Source organism: Colobus angolensis, unplaced genomic scaffold (genome assembly GCF_000951035.1).
Source record: "Colobus angolensis palliatus isolate OR3802 unplaced genomic scaffold, Cang.pa_1.0 Scaffold265, whole genome shotgun sequence".
Classification (NCBI taxonomy): Eukaryota; Metazoa; Chordata; class Mammalia; order Primates; family Cercopithecidae; genus Colobus; species Colobus angolensis.
Genome location: NW_012115877.1, coordinates 1,638,379 through 1,658,149, shown reverse-complemented (window position 1 = coordinate 1,658,149; position 19,771 = coordinate 1,638,379). Strand labels below are relative to the sequence as shown.

General features: G+C 40.5%; 1 protein-coding gene across 1 annotated transcript in view; it reads right to left on the bottom strand.

Moving 5' to 3' along the window:
* Positions 1–19,771, bottom strand: part of MAGT1 (magnesium transporter 1) — a 62,846-nt gene that overhangs the window by 17,865 nt on the left and 25,210 nt on the right. The window contains exons 4-8 of the mRNA XM_011947438.1: positions 14,075–14,215; positions 13,454–13,594; positions 12,226–12,315; positions 10,646–10,709; positions 1,835–1,909 (exon numbers count right to left, since the gene is read on the bottom strand). Coding sequence (XP_011802828.1) covers positions 1,835–1,909; positions 10,646–10,709; positions 12,226–12,315; positions 13,454–13,594; positions 14,075–14,215 — 511 coding nt within the window. The remainder of the gene's footprint in view (positions 1–1,834; positions 1,910–10,645; positions 10,710–12,225; positions 12,316–13,453; positions 13,595–14,074; positions 14,216–19,771) is intronic.

Below are 19,771 nucleotides of genomic sequence, written 5' to 3'. Positions count from 1 at the left end.
CAAGTAGTTGGGACTACAGGTGCACACCACCATGCCCAGCTAACTTTTGTGTTTTTTGTAGAGATGGGGTTTTGCCACGTTGCACAGGCTGGTCTTGAACTCTTGACCTCAAGCAATCCACCTGCCTCGGCCTCCCAAAGTGCTGGAATTACATGTGCGAACCACCATGCCCAGCCCTAAATAGCCATTTTGAATATTTCACCCCACCTCCCTAAAGAATACATTTGAAATATATATCATTTAGGGAGAACAGTAACTATTTCTTATTTGAAAATTAATTTCTCAAAAATTTCTCCTGGCCTAGTTTAGCGGTTCACACCTGTAATCCTAACAGTTTTGGGAGGCCGAGGTGGGCAGACTGCTTAAGTCTGGGAGTTCGAAACCAGCCTAGGCAACATGGTGAGACCCTGTCTCTGCCAAAAAATATAAAAAATTGGCCAGGCATGGTGGCACATACCTGTAGTCCTCGCTACTTGGGAGGCTGAGGTAGGAGGATCGCTTGAGCCTGGTAGGTTGAGGCTGCAGTTAGCCATGATCATACCACTGCACTCTAGCCTGCATGACAGAACTAGATCGTGTGTGTCAAAAAAAAAAAATTCTCCATAGTTTCAATAATACTTTATTTTTAAAATTTTCCCCATGCCAAGATGCCAAGTGCATCAATAATTAGCCTTTAAAGCACAAATTACTACTAACCTATCTTATTTTATCCTATTCCAATAAAAAAGAAAAATCCCAGCCGTGAGTGGTGGCTCACGCCCAGCACTTTGGGAGGCACAGGCAGGTGGACCTGAAGTCAGCAGTTCAAGACCGGCCTGGCCAACATGGCAAAAACCTGTTTCTACTAAAAATACAGAAATTAGCCAGGCGTGGTGGCAGGCGCCTGTAATTCCACCTACTTGGGAGGCTGAGGCAGAAGAATCACTTGAACCCAGGAGGCAGAGGTTGCAGTGAGCCGAGATGGCACCACTGCACTCCAGCCTGGGTAATAAGAGCGAAACTCCATCTCAAAAAAAAAAAAAAATGATGCTTAATGTATCATGATAGTTACGGAAGAATAATTATAATTGAAATTAGGAAAAAACTAAACATTGAAAAAAATTGGAATACTTAAATTACAATATAGACTATAAGTCGGCCAGGCATGGCAGCTCACGCATGTAATTCCAACACTTTGGGAGGCTGAGGTGGGAAGATCACTTGAGTCCAGGGGTTTGAGGCCAGCCTGGGCAAAGTGGCAAAACCCCATCTCTACAAAAAGTACAAAATGTTAGCTGGGCATGGTGGCACGTGCCTGTAGTCCCAGCTATTAGGGAAGTTGAGGTGTGAGGACAGCTTGAGCCTAGGGGCGGAGGTTACAGTGAGCTATAATTATGCCACTGCACTCCAGCCTGAGTGACAGAGTGGGACCCTGTCTTAAAGAAAACGAACAAAAACAGAGTATAAGTTTAAAATTACGCATATAGAAAAAATGATTAGTTATTTAACTCCAGTTTAAAAAGGGGGTGTGAAGTGTCAAAATTTTATATATATAGTTTTTAAGATGTTTTTATAAGTGGAAAGAAATATATTTCAATTTACAAAGAATTAGTTTTTCAGTGGTGGAATAAATGCTTCATGCTCCCGTATTTTTTTTTTTTTTTTTTTACATTTTCTATAGAGCATATACTACTTTTATAATAGTAAAGGGGTTTAATAACAGACACGACATTTAAAGAAAAAATAGTAAAGGGGTAAAATAACCTACTTATCCTATAAGTAAGAGGAAAATTAAGAGATCACTCTTTTTCCATATTACAGGCAGCACTGTTACATTTTGAGTAAGGTGACTTACTCTTTCGCTTTCCAATATCCATGTCAGAGGTAGCAGCTTCACATAAAAGCACCATTCCTAAGGTAACTCCACCATCTTAGAAAAATTGTTTAAGGAGAAATTCGCACAGACATAAAAGACATCCCATTTTACTATTTCCAGTTTCTCATGAAGAAAATTAAAATTAATATATAAACCTTCAACTCTTCATTATAAAAAATCAAAACAAGGAATCTTGTATCTATACAGCATGACGATTATTTCCTCTGAAGATATAAAAAATTAAAATTGGAAGATCACTTCATTTGCACAAAGAAAAACTGATATTTTAAACAAATGTCCCACCATAACTTACAGATGAAATATGAGTTTTCCCAAAATTGCACTTTGAAATAACCTGTCTGGACATTCAGTTATTGCCCTGACCTCAAACACATTTAAAAATATTAAATAGCATTTTTTTTTTTTGAGACAGGGTCTGGCTCTGTCACCCAGGCTGGAGTGCAGTGATGCAATCTCAGCTCACTACAACCTCCACCTCCCGGGCTCAAGCCATCCTCCCACCTCAGCCTCCTGAGTAGCTGCAACTACAGGTGCTCACCACCACGCCCAGCTAAATTTTGTAATTTTTTTTTTTTTTTTTTTTTTTGTAGAGATGGGGTTTTGCCACGTTGCACAGGCTGGTCTTGAACTCTTGACCTCAAGCAATCCACCTGCCTCGGCCTCCCAAAGTGCTGGAATTACATGTGCGAACCACCATGCCCAGCCCTAAATAGCCATTTTGAATATTTCACCCCACCTCCCTAAAGAATACATTTGAAATATATATCATTTAGGGAGAACAGTAACTATTTCTTATTTGAAAATTAATTTCTCAAAAATTTCTCCTGGCCTAGTTTAGCGGTTCACACCTGTAATCCTAACAGTTTTGGGAGGCCGAGGTGGGCAGACTGCTTAAGTCTGGGAGTTCGAAACCAGCCTAGGCAACATGGTGAGACCCTGTCTCTGCCAAAAAATATAAAAAATTGGCCAGGCATGGTGGCACATACCTGTAGTCCTCGCTACTTGGGAGGCTGAGGTAGGAGGATCGCTTGAGCCTGGTAGGTTGAGGCTGCAGTTAGCCATGATCATACCACTGCACTCTAGCCTGCATGACAGAACTAGATCGTGTGTGTCAAAAAAAAAAAATTCTCCATAGTTTCAATAATACTTTATTTTTAAAATTTTCCCCATGCCAAGATGCCAAGTGCATCAATAATTAGCCTTTAAAGCACAAATTACTACTAACCTATCTTATTTTATCCTATTCCAATAAAAAAGAAAAATCCCAGCCGTGAGTGGTGGCTCACGCCCAGCACTTTGGGAGGCACAGGCAGGTGGACCTGAAGTCAGCAGTTCAAGACCGGCCTGGCCAACATGGCAAAAACCTGTTTCTACTAAAAATACAGAAATTAGCCAGGCGTGGTGGCAGGCGCCTGTAATTCCACCTACTTGGGAGGCTGAGGCAGAAGAATCACTTGAACCCAGGAGGCAGAGGTTGCAGTGAGCCGAGATGGCACCACTGCACTCCAGCCTGGGTGACAGGACGAGACTTTGTCTCAGAAAAATAAAAAAGAAAGAAAAAAAAGGAAAAATCCCACATGTGCCATGACCACAATTTTATTCACCTTAATAGAAGCTGCATAAATACAAAATAGAACTTACTACACAAATAGGTAACAGATGGCATGGTTGAATGTTAAAATAAGCAAATTCAAATTTTAAAGCAAATAGAATGTGTTCTAGTAGAAAAGACAGACAGATCCACCCTGAAGTTTAGGGAATACTAACAGCAGTAAAACACTCCCAAATCAATTATGCATATGTACATATATGTCATATGCTACCACATGTGGGTATCATTAAGCAGAAAGGGAAAAACATGTGTTTAGATGAGGCCTGAATTTATAATTGGCTCTATGCCTGAATTTATAATTGGCTCTAAAAATTGACTTTTTATCCCTTCATTACCATCTTGCATTCTTTTTTAAAAATTTTTATTTTATTTGAGACAGGGTCTCAATCTGTCACCCAGGCTGGAGTGCAGTGACACAATAACAACTCACTGCAACCTCCACCTCCCAGGCTCAAGAGATCCTCCTGCCTCAGCCTCCTGAGTAGCTAGGACTACAGGTGCATGCCACCATGCCAGGTTTGTTTTGTTGATTTTTTTTTTTTGTAGCGACGAGGTCTCACTATGTTGCCCAGGCTGGTCTCAAACTCCTGGAATCAAGCAATTCTCCAGCCTTGGCCTCCCAAAGTGCTGGAATTACAGGTGTGAACCAATACGCCTGTGCCCCATCTTGCATTCTTTCTTCAACAGCCTCTTGTTAGGGATGATGCCCATTCATCATGTTTTCAGTTGTTCAGCCAAATCTCTTCTCTAGCAATTTTTTCTGAGTTATTTATCTGCAGGTTTGTGCAAAGATCGATTCTTTCTTTCTTTCTTTCCTTTCTTTCTTTCTTGTCTTTCTCTCTCTCTCTTTTTTTTTTTTTTTCTTTTTTTGGAGTTTTGCTCTGTCACCCAGGCTGGGGTGCAGTGGCACCATCTCGGCTCACTGCAACCTCTGACTCCCGGGTTCAATAAATTCTCCTGCCTCCGCCTCCTGAGTAGCTGGGATTATAGGCGCATGCCACCACGCCTGGCTAATTTTTGTATTTTGAGTAGAGACTGGGTTTTGCCATGTTGGCCGGGCTGGTCTTGAACTCCTGACCATGGGTGATCCACTCACCTCGTCTTCTCAAAGTACTGGGGTTACAGGCATGAGCCACCATGCCCAGCCAAAGACTGATCATTTCTATAGGATTTGATTACTGGGTACTCTGATTAATGATCGAGACTTGTTCTGGGAAAAGCTTGTCTTTGTATCAAGGTTTATGTGCTTTTGCTTTGAATGAGCTTTCCATTGGTCTTTTGTGTACTCTTCTTAGCTGTCAACAGCTACGATGCACTTCAGTGTATACTGTTTTATTTCATTTATTGCATCTTTAAATTTTTATTAACACTGCTTACTATATGGCAGGCACTATAAACTGTTGGAAATAAAAACTTGAACAAAATAAAGATCCTACCATGAAGAAGATTACACTCTAGTGAGGAATACAAACAATGAAATACATACATTACACAGTCCTGATTAAATGTTACTCCAGGAGAACTGAGCAGAAATAGAGGAGACAGTATTCCATAACATACAACAACTAGGCTATTAAAAGCTACTAGAAGGCCAGGCGTGGTGGCTCACACTTGTAATCCTAGCACTTTGGGAGGCCAAGGCAGGTGGATCACCTGAGGTCAGGAGTTTAAGACCAGCCTGGGCAACATGGATATGATATATCCATTATATAAACATTAAGAATATTGACTACTTTTCTTTTTCTTAGTATTTTCAGATTTCTTTGTAATTTTTATGTATTTTTATAAAGGCTATACAACATAGAAAATGCTTATATTAAGATAGCAACCTCCATGCAAAACATGTCTATAAGTATAAAACATGAACACCCTTACCATGAAACATTCATACAGAAATGAATGCAAGAGAATATGCAAAAGTAAACGTAGTTTATACCATTAAGGTTTCAGGTTAAAGGTGAACATTTTCCATACTGCTACTTTATTTTAAAAATTCAGGAGGCCAAGGTACGAGGATTGTTTGAGCCCAGGAGATTGAGACCAGGATGGATGACAGGGCGAGACTCCGTCTCTAGAAAAAATACAAAAATTAGCTGGTGCAGTAGTGCACACCTATAGTCCCAGCTACTTGGGAGGCTGATGTGGGAGGACTGCTTGATTCTGGGAGGTTGAGGTTACAGCGAGCTATGGTGACCCCACTGCACTCCAGCCTGGGCAACACAACCCCTTTAAATCTCTTAAAATAATAATAATAATAATAAAAAAATCGAAATATATTTATTGTGGGATTCCATTTACTGTGTTTGCTTTCCTTCTTTCTTTCTTTCTTTTTTTTTTTTTGTATTTTGAGACAAAGTCTGGCTCTATCAGCCAGGCTGGAGTGCAGTGGTGCGATCTCAGCTCACTGCAACCTCCACCTCCTGGACTCGAGCCACCCTCCTGCCTCAGCCTCCCAAGTAGTTGGGACTACAGGCATGCAGCACCACACTCAGTTAATTTATGTATTATTTTTTTACTAGAGAAAGGGTTTCGCCATGTTGGCCAGGCTGGTCTCGAACTCCTGGCCTCAGGTGATCTGCCCACCTCGGCCTCCCAAAGTGCTGGGATTACAGGCATGAGCCACCACACCCAGTCCTGTAGGATTCCATTTATGTAAGTTAACAAAAATAGGTAAAATAAACCCATAGTGTTAGCAGTCAGGATAGCAGTTACTTCTGGGTGGGAAGGTGGCAATCAGGAGGAATGATGATGGAGAATGCTCTGAGATGTGGGTAAAATTTTATTTATTGATGTGAGTTCTGGTTACATAAGCGTGTTCATTCTGTGAAAATTCATCAAAGTGGGCTGGGCACCATGGCTCATGCCTGTAATCCTTGCACTTTGGGAGGCCGAGGCGGTCGGATCAGTAGAGCTCAGGAGTTCGAAACCAGCCTGGCCAACATGGTAAAACCCCGTCTCTACTAAAAATACCTAAAAAACTTAGCCAGGCATGGTGGCAGGTGCCTGTAATCCCAGCTACTCCAGAGGTGGAGGCAGGAGAATCGTTTTAACCTGGGAAGTGGAGGTTGCAGCGAGCTGGGATCGCACCATTGCACTCTAGCCTGGGCAACAGCGCAAGACTCCATCTCAAAAACAAAAAACAAAAAACAAACAAACAGAAAAGGAAATTCATCAAACTGTAAACTTTTGTAAACTTTTCTGCATAATTGTAACACTTAAAATGTAATTTTAAAGGTTGCTTATATCAGGCAACTGATTATATAGTCTGCTTTATTAATCATGCCATAAATTGTGCAACATTAAACTAATAATAAACACGTGAATATTTTCCAAAATCATAACTACTACTTAGAGGTGGCCTCAGTCTATTAATTCTTATCAACCTGGAAGCTGTAAACAATGTTACTGGTCTTGAGGTTTCATATTTACTTTAAAAGAACGTAGGGGCCGGGTGCGGTGGCTCATGCCTGAAATCCCAGCACTTTGGGAGGCCGAGGTGGGTGGATCACCTGAGGTCAGGAGTTCAAGACCAGCCTGACCAACCTGGTGAAATCCTGTCTCTACTAAAAATAAAGAAATTAGCCGGGTTTGGTGGTGCATGCCTATAATCCCAGCTACTCAGGAGGCTGAGGCAGGAGGATCGCTTGAACCCAGGAGGTGGAGGTTGCAGTGAGCTCGGATCATGCCACTGTACTCCACCCTGGGCAACACAGTGTGACTCCGTCTCAAAACAAAAAACTAACTAAATAAATAAAAAAGAAAGAGGGGTGAGGCGTGGTGGTACACGTCTGTAATCCCAGGTACTCGGGAGGCTGAGGCAGGAGGATCGCTTGAATCCAGGAGGTGGAGGTTGCAGTGAACCAAGATGGTGCCACTATACTCCAGTCGGGGCAACAGAGCGAGACTCCACTCAAAAAAAAAAAAGGGGGTTGGGGAGTGGTTAAGCCTTCCCTAATATTCCTTACCTCTGACAAAATTATTCATTTTCTCACTATTTCTGGTACACAGCACTTAAGTCACTGTCTTACAATCTGTATATATGTCTGACCCTGAAAAAAGTTCACTTTTTGCATCCTAATAACCAAACACAAGACATTCTATATCCCAACAGGCTTGCAATCTGTTCCAAATGTATACGAAACCTTAGGCTAATGCTCAATCTTTAGGGAGAGGTAAAATGACAATTTTCTAATTTCTTAAACTTCTTATATATTTAAAAGTTTAAGACAAAGCTAAAAGACGAACAAACCCCAAATCAACTAATTAATATTTTACAATTTTAATTGCTCCTTTGCTCCATTATTCAATTTCAAAGTACTAGTGAGACGAATTGATTCAAGATACTGAAAATTTTCCAAGGTGTAATAATTTGTTAATCCATCAAACCAATAATTTGTTAGTCCATCAAACCATACTTTCCTGTTTTTTTTTTTCCCCTTTGAGACAGAGTCTCACTCTGTTGCCCAGGCTGGAGTGCAGTGGCAGTCTCGGCTTACTGCAACCTCCACCTCCTGGGTTCAAGCAATTCCCATGCCTCAGCCTCCTGAGTAGATGGAATTACAGGTGCACACCACCGTTCCTGGCTAATTATTGTATTTCTTGTTAAGATGAGGTTTTGCCATGTTGGCCAGGCTGAATTCATCAAACCATAAAGGAACATTTTCTTTTTTTTTTCTTTTGAGGCAGTCTCACTCTGTCATCCAGGCTGGAGTGCAGTGGCACCATCTTGGCTCACTGCAACCTCCGCCTCCCAGGTTCAAGCAATTCTCTGGCCTCAGTCTCCCCAGTAGCCGGGATTACAGGTGTGCACCACCATGCCCAGCTAATTTTTGTATTTTTAATAGAGACAGGGTTTCACCATGTTGGCCAGGCTGGTCTTGAACTCCTGATCTCAGGTGATCTGCCTGCCTCGGCCTCCCAAAGACTTGGGATTACAGGTGTGAGGCAGCACGCCTGGCTGCCTGGCTAAGTTTTGTATTTTTGGTAGAGACGGGCTTTCACCATGTCGGCCAGGCTGGCCTCAAACTCCTGACCTCAAATGATCTGCCTGCCTCCACCTCCTAGAGTGCTGGGATTACAGGCGTGAGCCACCACGCCCAGTCCATAAACGAACATTTTCAAGTAAAATTTTAGGATTAAAAAAATAAAGTTTGGGTAATATTTTTCTTTCAGTCTTTTTTTACCCCCTGAGATGGAGTTTCACTCTTATTGCCCAGGCTGGAGAGCAATCACATAATCTCTGCTCACTTCAACCCCCGCCTCCCAGGTTCAAGAGATTCTCCTGCCTCAGCCTCCTGAGTAACTGGGATTACAGGCACCCGCCACCAGTGGGTTCAGCAAATTTTTTTGTATTTTTAGTAGAGATGGGGTTTCATCATGTTGGCCAGGCTGGTCTCGAACTCCTGATCTCAGGTGATCTACCTGCCTTGGCCTCCCAAAGTGCTGGGATTACAGCATGAGCTACCACGCCTGGCCTCAGTCTTCTTTCTTCTCATATGGACTAGGTATACATTGTTAATTTTTCAGCTCATCATTTCATGGTTGAATAGATTAACTCTCCCAGGTTTAGGCTGGATGTTAAGCAGTAAGTATATTTTCCACAGTGCATAAGAATATTTTCCCAAATATCCTTCAATTAAAATCAGTTAAAATCAAAAGCTTAATTTTTTTTTAGAATGTTTTCCCTAAAATCTCTAATCATCCACATAGTATAATAACACTGGGAAAGACATACACAAACATTTACTAAAGACAGAATTTTCAGTGGTTTTGAATTTTTTTCTTTATACTTATTTGTATTTTCTAAATTTTCTTTAATCTGTATTTCTTTTGCAATCAGAAAAAATATATATTTAATTTTCTTTTTTTTTTCTTTTTATTAGAGACAGGGTCTCACTGTGTCATCCAGGCTGGAGTGCAGTGTTGTGATATCGGCTCACTGTTGCCTTGACCTCCTGGGCTCAAGCGATCCTCCCACCTCAGCCTCCCTGGTAGCTGGGACCATAGGCATGCATCACCATACTTGGCTAATTTTCTTGTGTGTATTTTTTTGTAGAGATGGGGTTTTGCCATGTTGTCCAGGCTGGTCTTAAACTCCAGACCTCAAGCAATCTACCTATCACAGCCTCCCAAAGTGCTAGGATTACAGGTGTGAGCCACCACGCCCAGCTCATTCCAGTATATCAATGTCAGGACACCCTGGCTGAGAACATTACATTTGTTCGCCTTGTTGATTTGTTCCAGAGTCAGTGCTTATGTATTCAGGTGGGTAAACTATGTTTAGCAATATTATGTAATTTAGATTCTTACTTATCTGACATTGCTTTTACCTGTCTTTGCAGCTTACAGAGGCATCCACTTTTAGATGTAAGAAAATAAAAATTAGCTCGGGCCAAGAAAGTAAAAATATTCCCTGTCATTCAAGAGGATGGAACAACACACACATAAAGCAGCTGCAAAGTCCACAGGAAGAATTTTTCCCTAGCATACACTTCAGCTGTAAAATGTCAAAATATCCCCATCTCTGAGTAACTACTGTTTTCTTACTGAGGAATATTGGTCTTTAAATAGACTTCTTGCAATTATGTGAGTAAAAATGAAATATTCTTGCTTGGCAGATCTAAGTCACTCAATTTACAAGTATAATTTCTAAGTAGCCTCAATTTACAACCAAGGTATAGAGCTTCAAAGAAGAAGTTTTTGAAGACAAAAATTCCACATTTATGTTAACTTTGTAGTTTCCAAGAAAACAGAACCCTGGGTCTGCTTCACAGTTCAGACCTGATGTTGACCCCTTTACACAGTCTTACACTGCTTTTAGCCTATCAAAACAATGCTTTGTTTAAATTTCACATAAACTCCACTATTCTCCCAAATCCTATTACAACTCTATCTTTTCTTTGTTAAGATGTTCCATGGTTCTTCTAATGTACAGTCGTCCTTGTATTAATAAGTCAATAAACCTGGCCTTATCAGACTACAGATTTGTTCCTAGTAGTCTTTAGTTTTTGGGCTGGAGAGGATGACACAGTAATGATTTTCAAAGGATATCATGACCTGCATTAAGAGAACAGCCCCAGCCGAATGCTGTAGAGAGAAGACTAGACTGTGAGAAAACAGACAAAATACAGTAAGAAAGACTTATTGTAAAAGGATACTAAACAGAAGAACAATGTGTGTTTCAGCTACAAACTGGGCTTGACTGCTTCCATGGATATAATTCTAGGAGGGAAAACAGACAAAATGGAATCTTTAGGTATACGTTAAATGTTGGTATGCTAACCCTAAAACGGGATATTTTAAACTATGAAATTATTAATTCACCTGATAAACCAAGTGACATACTCTGGATCTCTGGCATTCATCAGTAAATTTGGTTACTATAAAGCTATTTTTGTATTATCTCTTCTCTATTTGTCTTTTCATTGTACTAATACTATGTTTATTTTTGAGACAAGGTCCTGCTCTGCTGCCCAGGCTGGAGTGCAGTAGCATGATCATAGCTCAATGCAACCCCAAAGTCCTGGCTCCGGTGATCCTCCTGCCTCAGCATCCCAAGTAGATGGGACTACAAGTATGTACCACCATGCCTGCTCAGCTAATTTTTAAATTTTTATTAGAAATGAGATCTTGCTATGTTGGCCAGGCTGGTCTCAAACTCCTGGGCTCAAGCAATCCTCCCACCTCAGCCTCCCAAATGCTTGGATATCGTACTTACATTTTCAACAATAGAATATGTCAGAAAACTAGTTGTTTTTTTCTTCTCTTTTCTTTTTTGTTTTTCATAGAGATGGTGTCTCACTATGCTGCCCAAATTGGTCTCGAACTCCTGGCCTCAAGTGGTCCTCCAGCCTCAGTCTCCCAAAGTGCCAGGATTACAGGTATTAGTCACCACATCTGGCCCTGTTTTTTTTTTTTTTTTTTAAAGAGATGGATCTTGCTATGTTGTCCAGGCTGGGCTAGAACTCCTGGATTCAAGTCATCCTCCTGCCTCAGCCTCCCAAGTAGCTGGGACTACAAATGCAAAACACTGCACCTGGGTGAGAAAACTAGTATTTAAGTGTACAAGACCATGAGGTACAATAATGTAGGTTCCATGAAGACAGGGATCACGTTTTTCCTGTTTATCACTATATTTAATAACACTTAGCACAGTGCTTAGAAACAGAGGATGCTCAGGTACTTGATCAAATTTTCTATTTAGTTGAAGGTTGTCTTTCATTCTTAGCCAGCTTGGTTAGAAGGATTCACCAAATGGGAAAGGAACTTCCCACTTTTAAAAGCACTGTGGCCGGGTGCAGTGGCTCATGCCTGCAGGCCTACATTCCCAGCACTTTGGGAGGCTGAGGCAGGTGGATCACCTGAGGTTCGGAGTTTTGAGACCAGCCAGACCAACATGGAGAAACTCTGTCTCTACTAAAAATACAAAATTAGCTGGGCGTGGTGGTGCATGCCTGTAATCCCAGCTACTCAGGAGGCTGAGGCAGGAGAATTACTCGAACCAGGGAGGTGGAGGGTGCAGTGAGCCGAGATTACGCCATTGCACTCCAGCCTGGGCAACAAGAGCGAAACTCCTCTCAAAAAAGAAAAGCACTGCATGGTCTTATCAGTGATGGAAGCTTGTTAACACAGAGAGACTGAAAATTGAAGACTAAATCCAGCTCCTTCATATGCTGGCACTGTTCTCACTGAGTTAACTTTGGTCTACAAAAGGAAAGAAATCCCAGACTTCCCTTACCACATGTCCTGTGTGGGGATTCTTATGGGCATATGGTGGTCCTCTTATATGGTTCCACATTTGACCAGATGTCATAGCAAGCACAAAACACTAGGAAACAAAAAATAATAAAATATTCATAGTCGAACTGTCCTTGTCTTGATTAGATAATAGGAATATAAAAATGTGCATCTGTTTAGATAAGACACAGAATTTTTTGCAGATAAATGATTTATTGATTAAGGCTTATATTTCATCCCAAGGATCACAATTCAGTAATACCTCAAAGGAAAACACTATATATATATATATATTTTTTTTTTGAGATGGAGTCTCACTCTGTCGGCAGGCTGGAGTGTAGTGGCGCCATCTCGGCTCACTGCAACCTCCGCCTCCCAGGTTTAAGCAATTCTCCTGCCTCAGCTTCCCGAGTAGCAGGTGCATGCCACCACGCCCAGCTAATTTTTGTATTTTTAGTACAGAGGGTTTCACCATGTTGGCCAGGTTGATCTCGGTCTCTTGACCTTGTGATCCGCCCGCCTTGGCCTCCCAAAGTGCTGGGATTATAGGTGTGAGCCACCGTGCCAGACCAGGAAAACACTATTTAAAAATTATAACTATACAGACATAAGTTTGAAAATTGAACAGTGAAAAGGTGTTTTAGAATAATATTTTCAGGCTGGACATGGTGGCTCACGCCTGTAACCCCAGCACTTTGGGAGGCCAAGGTGGGCGGAGCACCTGAGGCCAGGAGTTCAAGACCAGCCTGGCCAACAGGATGAAACCCTGTCTCTACTAAAAATACAAAAAAATTAGCTGGGCATGGTGGCATGCGCCTGTGATTCCAGCTACTCAAGAGAGGCTGAGGCAGGAGAATCACTTGAGCCCAGGAAGCAGAGGTTGCAGTGAGCCGAGATGGCACCACTGCACTCCAGCCTGGGTGACAGACCAAGACTCCATCTCAAAAAAAAAAGAATAATATTTCCAGAACAACTAGAGATTTTCATAGAGATGACAGTCTGTCATTTAGGTTGAATAAAAGGCAGGTACAATCAGTTCCTCGAAGTTCTAGCCATTCTAATGAGATAATGAATGAAACAAAATGATTTTAAGACAGAAAATAAAAATACAAAAAACTATTTTCCTCAGGTAAGAAATAAAATGCTACTTCTCATATAAATAAAAGTTTACCTAAAAATACATTATTAGTTTTATTCAAATAATTTTTTGTCTTCTAAAATTCACTCACCAAAGCTGCAAAAGCCCATCCAGTTTTATTAAAGAGAAATTCCATATTGCTTCTTCGAAGATACACAAGTCCACCAATAACAGCCAAAAGCAATCCCAACATAAGGGGACCAGCATAATTTGGGGGTCTAATCACTCTAATCTAATGGAAAGGAGAGAAAAACATGTTAAAGTATAAAATTTTTTACTAATTATATCGGTCAAAATAAAATCTGAAGTGAAAGCAATCAAAATTAGTGTGGTTACTTTCAGAAAAATGATTCTTTTTATTTTATCCCAATCAAAATAGTCTATAATGTAACCTAAAATAGGATAGAATAGGTACAATATTCTATTTAACCACAATATAACATCTTTTAGAGTAAGAAGAATTCTCCAGGTGCAACTAGATAACCCACGGACTTAAGAAGGTCGAAAGAGTGGTTTCCATGTTGAATAGGGTAACAGAGATTGTTTTGCAATTTCACTCATTCATCAAGATGATTCTGTTTAATGCTACTTATGAAGGGACTGACAAACTAGTACCACCTCAGTGATATGGGGACAAGACCAATTAGGGTCTCCCAGTAAGATTCAAAGGGGATAATGGCCAAGAAACAGTCTACAAAGTTGGGAAACTTACATTGACATCAGTTCTGTCGGCGATCCACCGGGCAATCTGCTCAGCTGAAAAACCCCGCACCTGTAACTCATATGTATCACCCCGTTTGGGTTTCCCTTTTGCAGGAAAGTTGATGAAAGTTGGAGCTGAATTCATGTTTAGCTGAATAAAAAGGAGCCCATGAAAATATACATTATCAGGAAAATAATCTTAATTGCCGTTAACATCTTGAAATTTAGGCATTTTACAAAGACGAGGAGGCCTGGGTTTAGGTAGGTTAAGTGAGTTGGTTCACCCAAGGAAAGCGGTAAGTGGTGGAGCAGGCTTTAAAAACAAAGCTGCCTGTGACCTTAAGCATTACACTCTACTCACCAAATATACATTCCTAGCTAAGAAACCTATATTTTACTCCACTAGAATGGAAACTTTGCCATATCACAGATATTTTAATCTATTCAGAGATTATGCAAAATGAATACATTTATGAGCACTAAAATAATCTTATGTAGCTGAGTAAGCTCCAAATAGAGTGCATTCTCAATCTGGAGGAACCAAGATAATAAAATAATGCTCAAAACGGCAGTGAAAAACAACACAAAATGGAGGCTACATGCAGAAATAGTCAATTCCAAAAAGGTTCATAAGTGTTTACTGATGAGCATCACATTTCTCTATTCTCCATCATGACATCATGATATATTTGAGAAGACAACACTGTAAATACTAAGGTAAAGAAACCATAACCCTCTCAATCTGCATTATATCGTTTTTTATTTTTTAGAGATGGAGTCTCACTCTGTCACCCAGGTTGGTGACAATCTTATAGAGATTGGCTTGCACAAACCAATATTTATTTATTTATTTATTTATTTATTTATTTATTTATGAGATGGAGTCTCACTTTGTTCCCCAAGCTGAAGTGCAGTGGCACGATCTTGGTTCACTGCAACCTGTGCCTCCCAGGTTCAAGCGATTCTCCTGCCTCAGCCTCCCAAAGAGCTGGGATTACAGGTGTGCGCCACCACACCCAGCTAATTTTTGTATTTTTAGTAGAGACAGGGGTTCACCATGTTGGCCAGGCTGGTGTTGAACTCCTGACTGCAAATGAACCACCGGCCTCAGCCTCCCAAAGTGCTGGGTTTATAAGCATAAGCCACCGTGCCCGGCCTTACAATTATAATTTTAAAATCTCAGCCAATAAAATAATCCAACTCCCATGCTTTGATTTCTTTAGTTAAAATCCTTCTAACAGTAAGTTTTCAGACTTTCCCATAAGGTGAGAGCATGTACTGACTACTGCTTATCATTATTTTGGTCTCTTTGCCTGTATAATATGGTAAATTAACGAATTAATAGATAACTCCTTCGGTTACCAATGTCCATTGATTGATATGCCTCGGTCAGTAGGCACAAAATCCCTAGAGGTAAATAAATTCTGGTTATCCTGTTAAAATTCGATTTCTGTGATTGCAAAGCTAAGAACCAAATCTTACACAATGTTCAGTCTATCAAATGTTGCCCAAATTTTAGGTCAAACTCTTTCTTCAATATTTGTTTAGTTACACCACCTTTACATTTTTGAAAATGTGTATAAAAAATAAAAACTGGCCGGGCACGGTGGCTCACGCTTATAATCCCAGCACTCTGGGAGGCTGAGGTGGGTGGATCATGAGGTCAGGAGTTCGAGACCAGCCTGACCAAGACAGTGAAACCCCGTCTGTACTAAAAATACAAAAATTAGCTGGGCATGGTGGTGGGCACCTGTAATCCCAGCTACTTGGGAGGCTGAGGCAGGAGAATTGTTTGAACCCGGGAGGCAGAAGTTGCAGCGAGCCGAGATTGTGTCACTGCACTCCAGCCTGGGTGACAGAGTTAGACTCTGTCTCTAAATAAATAAATAAATAAAAAATAAAAACTAAGTAACATATAAACACATTTATCTTGTAAAAACTATTTTTAAAAACATTATATGGTTATAAGGACCAATTCTAGTGCATTCTGGCAGCCACAGTTACCATTTCCAGATCTTTTTGAATTTATTAATATATGTGTTTATACCACCAGAAAACATATAATATTGCTTTCTGTTTTAACATAAATGGTATCATATTAATGGTATTTTCCTAGTTGTTTTCCTTTTTACTAACTAAAAATAATGTTGCAGTGAACATCCTTGCACATATCTCCCTGTACCCATGTGAAAGTGATTCCTAGCAATGGGATTGATAGGTCATAGGATAGAAATATTTTTTAATTAAAATGGATATAGTGGCCAGGCAAGGTGGCTCACGCCTGCAATCCCAGCACTTTGGGAGGCCGAGGCAGGTGGATCACTTGAGGTCAGGAGTTTGAGACCAGTCTGGCCAACATGGTAAAACCCCATCTCTACTAAAAATACAAAAATTTGCTGGGCATGGTGGTGGGTGCCTGTAACCCTAGTTACTCAGGAGGCTGAGGCAAAAGAATCACTTGAACCTGGGAGGCAGAGGTTGCAGTGAGCCGCGACCGTGCCACTGCATTCCAGCCTGGGCGACAGAGTAAGATTCTGGCTTTAAAAAAAAAAAAAAAAAAAATGGATATAGCCAAATTGCCCTTCAAAGTGGCTGTGCCAAAATATACTTCTACCTAACAATGCAGTAATGTACCCATTTCCCTATATACTTGCCAAAAGTTGATCTGATGGATGAAGGCTGTACTTTATCATTATCATACTATTAATTTGTGCTTCCCTGCTTACTAATAAAATTTCTTTACAACAACTTAGTTAATCCGAAAACATCTTATTTTTCTTTTGTTTGAGAAGGAGTCTCACTCTGTTGTCCAGGCTGGAGTGCACTGGTGCAGTCTTGGCTCACCACAACCTCTGCTTCCTGGGTTCAAGCGATCTTCCTGCCTTACCCTCCCAAGTAGCTTTGGGATTACCATGATGCCCAGCTACTTTTTTTTTTTTTGTATTTTTAGTAGAGACAAGGTTTCACCATGTTGGCCAAGGTGGTCTCGAACTCATGACCTTAAGTGATCTGCCTGCCTCAGCCTCCCAAAGTGCTGGGATTACAGGCATGAGTCACCATGCCCGACCTGAAAATATCTTGTAGCCCAATGACACAATCAACAGAGTTAAAAGAAAACCTATGGAATGGGAGGAATTATCTGCAAATCATTTATCTAATAAGGAGTTAGTATTCAGAATAGTCTGGGCATGGTGGCTCATGCCTGTAATCCCAGCACTTTGGGAGGCCAAGGCAGGTCTATCACTTGAGGCCAGGAGTTTGAGACCAGTCTGGTCAACATGGTGAAACCATGTCTCTACTAAAAATACAAAAAATAGCCAGGTGTGGTGGCACATGCCTGTAATTCCAACTACTTGGGTGGCTGAGACACGAGAATTGCTTGAACCCGGGAGGCAGAGGTTGCAGGGAGCCAAGATTGCGCCACTGCGCTCCAGCCTGGGTGACAGAGTGAGACTCTGTCTCAAAAAACAAACAAACAAAAACAAAATAAAAACAACAAAATTTAGAATATATAAAGACCTCCTACAACTCAACAACAAAAAACAACTTGATTTAAAAAATGGGCAACATGGGTGGGCACAGTGGCTCATGCCTGTAATCCCGGCACTTTGGGAGGCCAAGGCGGGTGGATCACCTGAGGTCGGGAGTCTGCGACCAGCCTGACCAACATGGAGAAACCCCGTCTTTACTAAAAATATGAAAAAAGTAGCCGGGCATGGTGACGCATGCCTGTAATCCCAGCAACTCGGGAGGCTGAGGCAGGAGAATCGCTTGAACCTGGGAGGTGGAGGTTATGGTGAGCCGAGATCGCACCATTGCACTCAAGCCTGGGCAACAAAAGCGAAACTCTGTATCAAAAAAAAAAGAAAAGAAAAGGCACACACACACACAATGGGCAAAGAACTTGACGTCTCTCCAAAGAAGATATACAAATGGCCAACAAACACATGAAAAGATGTTCAATATTACTAATCATTATGGAAATAAAAACCAAAACCACAAGGAGATACCACCTCACACTCAGTAAGATGGCTATTATCCAAAACAAATGAACAAAAAACCCCAGAAAAGAATAAGTGGTTGCGAGCATGTGGAGAAACTGGAACTCTTGTGCACCATTGGTGGGAAAGTAAAATGGTGTACCTGCTATGGAAAACAGCATGGAGGTTACCCAAAAGATTAAAAATAGAATTACCATATGATCTAGCAATTCTACTTCTAAGTATATAACCAAAAGAACTGAAAGTAGGGTCTTGAAGAGATTATTTGAACACTCATGTTCATAGCAGCATTATTCACAATAGCCAAAAACTGGAAGCAACCTAAGTATTCACTGACAGATGTATGGGTAGACAAAATAAGGTGAACACATACAATGCAATATTATTCAGCTTTGAAAAGGAAGGAAGTTCTGACACATGCTATAACATGGATGAACATTGAGTATATAATGCTAAGTGAAATAAGCTAGTCACAAGTAGACAAATACTATATAATTCCACTTATATTAGGTACCTAGTGCAGTCAAATTCAGAGACAGAAAGTAGAATGGTGGTTGTCAGGGACTGGGGGAGTGGGGAAATGAAGTTGTTTAATAGCTATAAAGTTTCAGTTTTGGAAGATGAAAGAATTCTGGAGATTGGCTGTACAACAACGTGAATGTACCTAACACTACTGACCTGTACATTAAAAAAATGGTAAACATAATAAATTAATTATATATATTTTGCCACTACTAAAAATTACAAAAAAAAACCCCACCAAAACCCCTTGTAGACTTTGAAATTCCTTGGAGGTTAATGAGCCAAAATAAGATACATTATTTTTAGTAGGTATCTGTTTTCACACATGCTTAGCTTTTGCATACTGTGGTATATGACACTGTTACTTAGAGAAAGATTTGAATCTCTTCCACAGATGGACACGCTACCATCCTTATACCTTTGGCTCTAAAATCTAGCTCTAAAATAGAGTAATGGAAATTAATATTAAAAACTATTCAAGGTACAAAACTGTAGGTAACAAAAACAAAAATAGACAAATGGGTCTATATTAAGCTACAAAGCTTCTGCAAAGCAAAGGAAATAATCAACAAAGTGAAGAGACAATCTGTCGAATGGGAGAAAATATTTACAAACTATTCAACAAGGAACTAATGTACAGAATATACAAAAATTCAAACAACTCTAAAAAGAAAATAAAACTAAAATAGAAACAAAAAAAAATTCAAATCACTCAACAGTAAAAAAGCAAATAATCCCATTAAAAAGTGGGCAAAGGACATGAATAGCCATTTCTCAAAAGAAGACACACATGGCCAACAGGTGTATAAAAAAATGCTCAACATCACTAATCATCAGGGAAACGCAAATCAAAACCACAGTGAGATATCATCTTCTCCCAGTTAGGATGGCCACTATCATTATTATTATTATTAGAAAAGCTCCTTTTCTGCTCGCCTGTCTGTTGCCTCCTTGCAATGTGTTTTCCTACTTTCTCTAATAAATCTGCCTTTCTTTACCTTAAACAAACAAACAAAAACAGATGCAAGGATATGGAGAAAAGGGAACTCATGGCCAGGTATGGTGGCTCATTCCTGTAATCCCAACACTTTGGGAGGCCGAGGCGGGTGGATTATCTGAGGTCAGGAGTTCGAGATCAGCCTGGTCAACACGGTGAAACCCCGTCTCCACTAAAAATACAAAAA